This window comes from Cariama cristata, unplaced genomic scaffold, assembly GCF_000690535.1.
Source record: "Cariama cristata isolate BGI_N322 unplaced genomic scaffold, ASM69053v1 scaffold6110, whole genome shotgun sequence".
NCBI lineage: Eukaryota > Metazoa > Chordata > Aves > Cariamiformes > Cariamidae > Cariama > Cariama cristata.
This window is the reverse complement of record NW_009596262.1, coordinates 17019-28368: the sequence shown is the minus strand read 5'-3', so window position 1 is coordinate 28368 and position 11350 is coordinate 17019. Positions and strand designations below refer to the sequence as shown.

Here is an 11350-nt window from a genome sequence, read left to right as displayed (position 1 = left end):
ACACCCCCTCCACCCACCTCCACACTAATTAGGTAAGGAAGCTGAGCAGTGACACGCCATTAGTTATCAGGTATTGGGGTGGGTTATTATCCTGACATCATCCCAGCAATTCATTAGTTAAATACATTAAAATTCAATCTCTTCTCTTCTGCAAAGGGCTAAAATTATGTTAAAGTCTCTAGCAATATCGTAAAGTCCAGTTACAAAACTTACTCCATAATAGTCATATAGAGGTGTTCTCTGAATCAAAGTTTAGATAGTAGTATTTAATAAAATAATGTTTTCCTATTCCATCTTACTAGGTCAGGCTGCAAACCCAGCCTAAGCCGCAGCCTGGTCAGCCTCCGCTCTATTCTGGGACCTTTGACTGCTTCAGAAAGACTCTTGTTGGAGAGGTACTGTGCTAGCATATCATCTGCGATGCTTGCCAAAAATATCAGTTGTTCATGTACGTCGCAGGAATGGAATCGTGTAGGAATGTTGCCCCCCCTGGATACTATACAATTCTTGGGTTATCAGTTGAATTAATTATAATTAAAATATTTAAGCAGATTAGAAAACTTGGGGAATACTTTGCATCCATATGCTCTAGGTGCACATCTCTTTGTTTTGTTAAGAAATATTTTTGGTTCAAAATAGTGTGATATTAATATCTGAAGTTATAGACTCGAGTGAATGTTGGCAGTTGTTTGCTGGCTTTGTTGTTGTAGTCGGTGGAATCTTGCTGTCTTTGGTATTTGGAGTTGTCTCTGGAAATCCTAAAATAGGCAATACTTTTGTTGATACAAACGGTACTTCTACTTTCTTCTATAATGTGTTATGCCATCTATGAGAAAGCAGAGGAGCATTAATTAATAGATTTGTTTCTTTTTTTTGAGAACAGAGCGTCAGTTATATAGTAGTTTTGTTCAATCTTCTTCAGAAGGTGGACAATGGTTTTCACTCCTGAATCAGCCATATCATGTGATTGAACTATAATCTATTTTGTTTTTAGAAAGGCATGTAGCCTTGGTTTAAAGACTTTAAGTGACATAGAATCCAGTTTTCTGCTTCATAAGTTTTCCCAGCAGCTATTTACTACTCAGAAACAATGGCTATAAAGCCCAACTGCTTGTTTACTAGTCTGAAGTCTAATTTCTAACCACTGGATCTTGTTAGGTAACTCTCTGTGAAAGGAAAGATCTGCCTTGTATCTGAAATCTGCTTTCATTATGGTGTTAACAGGTTGTTATATAACCAAAGTAAATCTTGCTTCCCTAGTCTCTCCCACAAAGCGCTGAAATGCTTTGCTAGCTCTGAATCCCTTGCAGTTTTTAACACCCCTGCTGAAGCACGGACGTCAGAGCTGAGCTGTAATAATAGCCTTGCGATGTGAAGTTCAGAAGTAATGCTGCCTTTCTACTCCTACTCCACACTCATCGGTTTCTATAAGGAAAACTATTAAACCTCTATGCCAAGGCCTTTTGTTTCCCACTGCTCATGGGAGGGCTGAGCAGGAGTGTCTGATCTTTGTCAGCCAGATACAATTTCATTACAGAGTCAGTTGTGCCTCTAAGCGTACAGGCACATACTGGGATACACTGATTTATTTCGGGGGGAAAGGAAGGGGTGGACGGACCAGCAACTATTTAGTTTGCACATCTAGCCTTTATCCAGAAAGCTAACTCTCCTTTTTATTAGAAAAATTTCAGTTCAAAGGCAAGATAAATGAAATAAATGCTACTGCTGGGGTCTGCATGAGAATTTTTCCATGTGTGTAGTCTGATGAAGGGAAACATCAGAAATGTAAAGTTGTATGATGAAAAGGTTTTGACTTAGGGAAGGAAAGAAAAAATAATTTGCTCTTGAACTCGTTCCACATTGAGTTTGTGTGGGGAGTGAAGTAGTTCAGGTTAGTCTCCCTAGCTCTTCCTTTATCTAAAGAGTGAATTGATTCAGTGTTCTCAGGCTCAGTGTCAGGATTTTACACTACTGCATTTGATGACTTATTAATAAAGCACGCGTGTGGTTTTGTATGTATCTGAGAGAGAATACTTTTGACAATCTATCAGGACTACTATTCAGGTGATTTTTAACTTCACTTCCTCATACTTGAGATGTAAGTACAGGATGAACAGTATTGGAACAGAAGTGTATAAGTGGTGGCAGTGTTTTCCAGGAAGGATAGCTTTCCTCTGCAACAGGCCCTGAGCCTCAGCTAAACACGTATAATTGCAAATGAACAATAGATCCCGTTATTTGTCTGGTTAATTTGTCCAACTGATCCTGTAGTGTAGCCTTTTGCTTCTCAATAAGTTGAAACGTGTGCAAAGTCTATGCAAAACCAACTAATTCTTGCGGTAATGTTTCTTGCAGGGAGTCCGAGGCTTATACAGAGGAATGGCAGCTCCTATTGTTGGAGTGACACCCATGTTTGCTGTGTGCTTCTTTGGATTTGGCTTGGGAAAAAGACTCCAACAGAGAAAACCTGATGACGTTTTGACGTGAGTTTCTGAGTTGATCAGACAGTTGGGAAAGGCATTCTAAGGCTCTTGCAGCCTGTTGTATTGTCGCACATTGAGTTGTGGTCTAAATTTGTCTCTTCTCCTAGGTTATAAATATAGTTCTAAAAAATAAAACACTCGTGTGTTTTAACGCTTTTGGAAGCGTGGGACTGATAGCACAGGCTAAAAACAGATAGCATGTGGGCGGGTGCTATGCAATTCCCTTTCTACGTAATAAAGAGTCATTAAGGAACAATTCCATTTTAGATGAGTACAGTGCAAGTTATATAATGATGGCCTGCCAACATAAACTATGGAAGAAATAAATTCATGGTCAAGCAGTCTTGACAATGTTCACGGTCCTGATCCTCTTTTCCCTGTTAGTTGTGACTCTTGCTGTGTCCTTACATTAGGATATAATAATAGCCATAGAAACATTTTGTTACTAATTTCTGAAAAGAGGTGTTTATGAGCAGCCCTCCTCTCAGGCATGTCTAACCTTCTGGAAAAGAGATGGGAAGCTAAGAAAACTTTGTGTGGCTTTCTACAAGCTAACTTATGCATGAAGAAAGCCCTCCACCCATAAAGTACTCCTTTAACTTCTTTGCTGAGTTGTGATTTGTAGCTCTACAGGAACAGAACTGTAGCTTAGCAACATTTTATTCTATTATTCGTGCAATACGTAGGGGCCCTGTCAGAAAGCAGGAGTCCATTGTGTTGAGCCAAGCGTGGTGGGGTGGGGAGGTGCGGTTTCTGTTGGAGCCTTGCCTGCACAGCGGCGTCCCGGGTGGCGTGAGTGCATCTGGCTGTACCGCACCAGCCACTGCCATGACATGGAGCGAACTCCCTCTGCTCGGGTTGCGCAGAGGGAGGCAGTGCCGAGGTGCTGGGGCACCACTAGCTTACCCTCTGTTTTACCGCAGTAGTGTCCTCATGCAGTCAAGGCTGAAGGGGAACAGTAAGGAGTGGACAATACACGGAAACAAATGGGCTGTGGGCTTATTTCCAGCAGCCTGATCACCTCAGTGCCTTATGTTTTATATGCATCATACCAAAGGGAAGTTTTAAGGAGCAAGCTGGAGAAGGGCAGTGTAGTTTTTTGAGTCTTTATGTAGAACTCATCTCAAGCAGAGCTGCAGGAGAGAAAGAACAAATAAATGGTGGAACTGTCATTGTGCCCAACTGTGCTGTACTGTGGGTGCAGACTTGACACAGTATGATACAGTGTGCTTGGGATGTGAGGCCCAAAAATAAAGACTCTTAGCACCATGGTTATGGGTCTAGAGGCAGGCAGGATGGCAGTGGTCCCCCATGCTGATTTTGAAGGGAAGTTTTGAAAGGAAGGAGATGGAGAGAAACCTGTGGACCCTGTTCTATCTTTTCTGGGGCTCAATGATCCCAAGGTGAGCTAGAAAACTCAAAGCTCGGTTTGAGCAGGAGGTGCATGTGGAGTGGTGAGGGAGGTCTGAATGGTCTGGAAGATTTAATGAGAATTTAAGAGTAAAGAAAGGTGTAAGAAAACCTGAATAGAATGCCATCTCTTGGGCAAGTGGAGAGAAGCTGGAGGTGTGGAATTTAATTAAATTGAGATGTTAGGTCATCTGACGAGGGAAGGTAGCCGGAGGTTAGATGTAAAGATAAGTTTTTGATGGAGAAACTCGGCCTGTTTAAAGGGTTTCTGTCATGGAGACTTTGCCACATGAAAGCAGATGCAGAATGTGTGGGATGATGGCGGGTTGGTAGGACAGACTTGACGATGGCAGAGGCTGAACGAGTGAGGGACTGAGAGGTTACAGAAAGGAGGCTCCTGGCTGTGCAAGCAGGAATACTTGTGGAAGCTGGGGTCACTGAGAAGTGAGTGAGAGACTGGAGGAGGAAGAGACTGTTGGCAATAAAAATGAATGGGGACTGCTGTAGCAAAAAATGCAAGTACAAGGAATATTAGCAAATACAGTGGATGTGAAGAGTTGAGTTATGGTTGCTGCGAGAACCAGCGCTTTGAATCCTAGAGATCTTAAATGTTTAGCTCTAATTATGCATTGATGAGGTGCTTCTACACTGATCAAAAGCTGTGGACGCATTTCTAGTTCCACTGCCAACCTCATGCGGAACCGCATAATCTGGTGATACAGGGGTCTTTGTGCCCTTTGTTTCCTATCTACTGCGTCGTGTTAGGGTCTCTTCTGTTTCCTCGGGGCAGGTATCCTCAGCTGTTTGCTGCTGGCATGTTGTCTGGAGTGTTCACAACAGTAATCATGGCTCCAGGAGAGAGAATCAAGTGCCTTTTACAGGTAAGGCATTGGATGGTGGTGATGGGAATTTAGTTTTAGGGGTCTTGTCTTTCCATACCAGGAACTACTTTGGTTAGTGTATTTACTCTGTTCTGTTTTTTGACAGGACTGAGACAACTGTCATTTAATGCAACTGTGTCATGAAGAAGCATTACACAAACTCACTATGACAGTATAAGTACATACAGCATTCATTGCTCTATTCATTTTACAGAGCACAAGCCTTATATTATGTGGCATTATATGTGGCATCAGTGGATGCCTCAGTACACTTCAAAGTATGGAAAAGTCCAGTTTTTTCAGAATGAAACTTTTTCTAAAAAATGCAAAACTACTAGATCGTAAGATTCTTTCTAGTGTAAAGATTTTCTGTTACCTTGACAGGTTCCCAATACATAACTAAGGAATGCATTTCAGAATACATGAAATAGTTTTCTAATGTTTGGGTGACTGTTAGCTCTACACCTCCTCCAGGATTTTTAAAATATTGTTGGAAAATGTAAACCTAAACAAATGAAAATATGTCTTTAGCAGAGAGGGGAAGCTTTGCTTATTTCAGACTCCATTAGTATGGTGATGGGTGGTCACATGTTAGTTCTGACAGACATGATATTATCATGGAAGATTTTATACACAAACAAATGGTTTAAATTTTGCTAAACTAGTTGAAGGCTACTTTTTGTCAGTACAAGTGTAGAATTACCTAACTGACTTCAGTTGTTTCAAACTTACACTGCGGGAAAAGAAGGGAGAATCTAGCTACTGCATGGAACAGTAAACAGAATCCTCAGCTTGAGCACGAAAGAGCTGTTTGAGGAAGTGAGACAGAGGTTTCATATGCAGGAGTGCCTGTGGAATGAGTACATGCTCTTTCCTCTCTGGAAACACGCACATGGCTTTCCAACTATTAGCTGAATGATTGTTCACCAGCCAGAAGCCTTCACTAGTCAGAAACTATCACTTTAATCCTTCAGATCCAGGCAGCTACAGGTGAAACTAAATACAATGGCCCTTTGGACTGTGCAAAACAGCTGTACCGTGAGGCTGGGATTCGTGGCGTGTACAAAGGGACAGTGCTCACCCTCATGAGAGGTAACTGATGGAGATGTTCTGATGCTGCTTCTGCATGGGGTACTTTAAGATAAGAAGCCTGACATTGTATCAGGGATCTCGCTGTCCCTTTAGCCAATTGGAGATGCTGTGTCACCCCTTTTTCTTTTTTTGCAGTCTGCAGAGCTCCTCCAATGCCTCAAAGGGACTGAGAAATAAACATGAGATTCTGAGTGAGGAAGAGATTAGATGACAAGATCAGAGGGATAACAGGAAGTAATTAAGATCTGAGAAGCCAATAGTAATGAGAGACTTCAGGAGAGCACCAGAGAGAACAAAGAGAAAAGAAAAATGCAGAAGTGGGCTTTTCTTTTTTCTTTTTTTTTTTTCTTCCTTGAGAGAAGAATTGTGACTGACTGTGACTGTTGCTGTATAGTGCTGACTGCTTTAAAAGATGTGATTGCAGCAGTTACGCTTTCTACCCGCTTGAGTGTGGGTTATTTTGGGCTAGGATGTCATGACCCCTCTCACAACAACAACAACAACCAAGTAATTGTGCCAGACACTGAATCCTTTACGTGTTTTGGTACTTCCTCCTTTGAAAAGCGTTAGATTGTTCCCTGTGCTGGGACAATGTTTTTTAAGGATAAGCTGGAATATCTGTATTTTGATATCTCAGTTTAGGAATTTGTTCTATCCTCGGCTTCTCACAGAAGCGTAGCAGCTAGCAATGTAACTCTGGCAGTGTCCCTAGCCAGAGGCTAGTTCTCCAGTTTAGGCATGAGCTAAGAATGAGCTGCAGGAGTACCTTAAACCCCTGAACCAAAACCCATCAACTGCAAAAAAAATGTCCCAAAATAGATTCATTAGAACAAATAGTGTGGAAAACTCTTGAACTTCCTGAACTGCTCTGATCTGCTATGCAGTAATTAAGAATCCTTAGAGTTGTCTCATCATTAGCTTAATGGCCAGCAGGCAGGTTACAGTCTGATTTGAAAGGCTGCAGATGGAAGCACTGGAGAACAGATGTTTTCCCAATTCTTGCCTTTAGCACCTGCTCTCCCTGGGAAAGTTCAGGTTCCTCTGTTTAGAGCAACAGAAGATTTTTATTTTGTTTGTAGAGGAGGTTCAGAAAAGGAATCTGGATGTACTTAGTGGTGTTGCTGAACTGGCATGGAGCTGCTGTGCCTCTAGGCTTCGTTTTGTTTCCCACTACTCACAGTCTTTGTTTACTCACTAGACGTCCCAGCCAGCGGAATGTACTTCATGACGTACGAATGGCTGAAGAACATTCTGACCCCTGAGGGAAGGAGGTTAGTGAAATCTCACAGTCCTCATTTTCTGGACTTCCCAGACACTGCTGATTAATCATCCCAGTTACAAAGAGATTTAGAGAAGTATCATTAAAACAAAATATGAGTTGAGCTGTTTTGGCCTGGGGTTAACTGACAGTTAAAATAGTATTCTGAGTTTCTCTCACATTCTAGCCTTGGCTCTTATTAGCCAAGTAAGAAATACTTCAGGTAGGTCTCTTCACTTTCACCCCTGTGTGTGTGTGTTTTTGTTGTTGGGTTGTTTTGGGTTTTTTTCCCCCCAGAGCACATCTGTGTATGTGCTGCTGAATGAAAAGATTTGAACCTTTAGGGTGGAGTTAGTACACTTTGTCCACAGGGCTCTGATGCTTGGAAACCTTGCTCAGATACTGCACTCAGTGTCTGCAGCATTGTGCTTCCTTCTGGCTGTCAGTCAGGCCGCCTCTTTGGTTGTCACCTTAGTCAAAACAGATGAGTTTTTACCTCTTTTTTTTTTTTTTTTTCTTTTTCCTTTCTTTTTTTTGTTTTCATTTTTCTTTTTCCTTCGATCTCACCCCTATCCTGCCACAGTGTGAGTGACCTCAGTGTGCCTAGGATCCTCTTTGCTGGGGGCCTGGCTGGCATCTTCAACTGGGCAGTTGCCATTCCACCAGACGTGCTGAAATCCCGTTTCCAGACTGGTGAGTTGCATCCCAGCTTGTCATGGCCATGCTCAGTGCGGTGCTTCTGGGAGTGGGCTGGGCAGCCATGGAAGATGCCATCGGAGCATGGCATCTGGGAGGTAGCATGTCCTGAGCGCTGCTTGAGACAAGGACATGAAAAACCCAAGTGTGTTCCTAACTTTTTAGTTGGTTTGGCAAATCAGGCTGCACTTCTCTGTTTCTGCCTCCCTGCTAGTATAGTGATCCTATACTAGTCATAATAATAGAACCGCTTGTCATGGCTGTTTTTATTACAAATGTAATTCTTAGAGGTTTTGTTATTTCACTTCAGACATTGTATAAATTGTAGCCTGTGCTATCTGAAATTTATAGCAACTGGGCGTGCCTTGCTGAAAGCATTGCTTTTAGACTAGCAGCTCTGCTCTTAAGTATCTGTGGCCTAATTATAGTGAGGATAGCCCTAGGCCTTGCGCTTCAGCAAAGTTTGTCAGCTTTTTCATTGGTTTCTCTGGGAGTCCTGGTCAATGAATAGTTTTGTTAAAGGTCCCCATAGTCTCTGTCTGTGGACTCAGCTCTCTGCTGGACAGTAACCATTTTTCTTGAGTCATGGATCATGGTAATCTAGTGCAGGAAACATCTTTTCTTTTTCTCTGAATAATGACTGCTGTGGTGGTTTGATATCGTACCAAGGGCTGAGTGTGAAATACATTACAGCTTTGCGTCCTTGTTCCACTGAGCCAATCCCCGGTGTAGATGACATGGGTTAACGGTGGTTCTGTTTAACTGGGTTGGTTTGTGGAGTACTTGTTCAGAGGGCTGGCAGAGGCAGTACTTCCCAGAGAAGTGTCAGGAGAAGGAGGAACTTGTTCTTTGAATAGAATAACTTTTTAAAAACACCTCAGCAAATCTGTGTAACATCAGCATGTGCTTTTCACTTGAAGTCTGTTGCTGTTCTTGGCTGGGGCACATGACAGGATCATTTTCTGTTTCATATAAACTAGCTTCATCAATTTTTATATCTGACCTTCCTGTGTGCTGATTGCAGCTCTTGGGAGAGCTGTGATCAACAGTGCAAGTAACAGCTCAGACTTCCAACCCTGACAAAAGTTATTCTCCTTTCTTCCCTGCCCCCCAATGGCTTGATGATGTAAATTCTTTGTGGTAATGGTGAGCCCTACCTTCTGTTTACTGAATCTTTAGTAAGGTGTCTTTTTTGTTTGCTTGCTTTTGACTGAAATAGATAATTTTTTCAAGCAGATGTTGTCACAACATAGCTTAAGCAATGCTTGGATTCTGCTGTCACTTAGATGCCATAGCAATACAAACCTGTTGAAAATCCTGGGCTGTTACATATACCACATCCTTCAGCACCTGTGATTGCCACACATCTTAGCTAATATGTGTTGTATCCCTTTCAGCTCCTCTAGGAAAATACCCAAATGGCTTTAGAGATGTGCTGAGAGAACTTATCAGAGAGGAAGGAGTTGCGTCTCTGTATAAGGGCTTCACAGCTGTAATGATCAGGGCATTTCCCGCTAACGCGGTAAGTAAATTGCGATTCCAGATGAGTTTTGGGGACCTGGCCACTCACAGTGAATGTTTGCAGTCTGTAGAGGAGATGAATGGCTGTTTACTGTTGTACCATTTCAGTGAGATTCTTGTCACTGCAGGTACTTTGGGCTGTTGGTGTCCAGGTTCTAAAAATGTGCCTGAATCTAGGAGGAAGACCAAGTAAACCTTCTGTCGAAGCTTTGCATGAAAGCCCTTTGACTTTCTCCGTTAGTCTTTCTCTACTGATTGTACATCCACTGGTAGAGGACAGAAATGTGTGGATAAGTTTGGACTGTCTTCCCCTCCAATAAATTATGAGCCTAAGAGAGCAGAAGCTCTGCCTTTCTGTAGAGGGATATAGTAGAATTCTTGCCTCTGGTCCAAGACCTTTTTTTTGGTTTCTTCCTTCTTCCACATCAGGTGTTCATAGTGCTGCATTTCCAAACCTTGTTTGGAATAGGTTTTTAGAATCCTTATTTGTTCTGTATGTTCTCTCTTTTCCAGGCATGTTTTCTTGGTTTTGAAGTTGCTATGAAGTTTCTTAACTGGATTGCACCAGGTCTATGAAGACTAGGAAGTCTTTGGAAATTAGAGAGGAGAAGGAAGAGAGCGCAAGTCTGCCTCAAAGGAATAAATGAATGATCACTTGAAGTTTCAGGAATGATTGCTTGCCTAATACCTTTTTGCCTTCCTCACATTCTTTAGGTGGTGCTATGTGCCATTCAGAAATGTAAGGCGTAGCTCTGAAACAGAGTTGATGAAGAGTTAGAGGTGATACACCTGTCTTCTGAGCCAATGTACCACAGCAGTAATGCTGCTAACAGACAGCTGTCACTATTACACACACTACCTTAAGTACTTCCTCATGGAAGAAGGAGACACTTCTTAAAATGTAATTCTTTGTTTACTGAAGAAACATGTAACTATTAATGCTGAAAAATTTCCTTGAAATAATTGTTTGGCAGTGTGTACTTAACTCTCAGGGCATAAGTTAGCAGCTGCATGTACTAATATCTACAAGCAATGTCAGCATTCTCATCTCTTGTAGTTTTTTAGTTGTGGCTCTTTCTGTGTTGACAGTGGTTTTAATCTTATATGCGTGTAATGCAGCAAACACAGAACTAGACAGGGGAGGCCAGAACTACGTTTCAGTGAGTTGAGGGGTATTACAGATTCCGTATCAGATCTTGCACACTCATCTGTTCTGTGGAGCTAGGAGGGAGAATGAATTATGCTTAATATTTGTACTAAGCTTTACTGAGGCAGCCAGTGGGGAAATGTGTTTGATTAACCTGAACTTTTCTCCAAAATCCCTTTCTATCCCACTGAAGATATCCAAAATGCAATTTCAAAGGTACAGCATCACTCCTAGCAGCCCACCATTTGATTCATCAAATGCTGTGTCCTGACATTCAATCGCTTACATTGACCTGAGAAAATTTAACGGCAGTTCCAAGAACTCAGTTTCTCTGACACAAGGAGACATGAGCTCTGCAGTCTTGTCTAACTTTATTCTTGCTCCTGTTCCTTGGTTTTCTCTGAATATTATTAAACATAATCACATTTTCATTAGAGAAATGACTAATGCTAAGAAGCAAAAAGCAACTTTAGTTTCTTTTAGTTTTGATGCAATGTTGCTAGAACTGAATAAAGCTAGCTGCTGCTTGGCTACAATGTGTGCTTTGGTTCATTTACTTTTTGCATGGTCATGCATGGTTAGTTTTGCGGAAGTTTTCCAATTCTTAATCCTGAGATGTGATTGGGAAATAAGTTGTGCCGTGCTGTCTTTAATTGTTAACCCCTTGCCTTTTAGCTTTTGGATTTCTGACATGAGCCATGGAAATTAATGTTCCGCCCTTCACACGTTTGTCATACAAGTCCTGTTAGGTGCCGTGTTGCGGATGCAACTTCTTAACTATAAAGCCAGACATGAAATAACGCATCTTGCTTGTGGAAAGATTTTATGTTTTCCAGGGAGAGGCCTGGACACAGATATAGGG

At 41.9% G+C, this 11350-nt stretch overlaps 1 protein-coding gene across 1 annotated transcript; it reads left to right on the top strand.

Moving 5' to 3' along the window:
* Positions 1 to 302: 302 nt before the first annotated feature.
* Positions 303 to 10496, top strand: SLC25A20 (solute carrier family 25 (carnitine/acylcarnitine translocase), member 20; the record flags this gene model as incomplete). Its single annotated transcript, XM_009705137.1, has 8 exons — positions 303 to 395; positions 2356 to 2483; positions 4684 to 4774; positions 5749 to 5866; positions 7065 to 7137; positions 7708 to 7817; positions 9218 to 9342; positions 9855 to 10496. Coding segments are annotated over 8 exons (801 nt in total), but the record flags the coding sequence as incomplete, so codon positions are not given.
* Between the last annotated feature and the right edge of the window lie 854 nt (positions 10497 to 11350).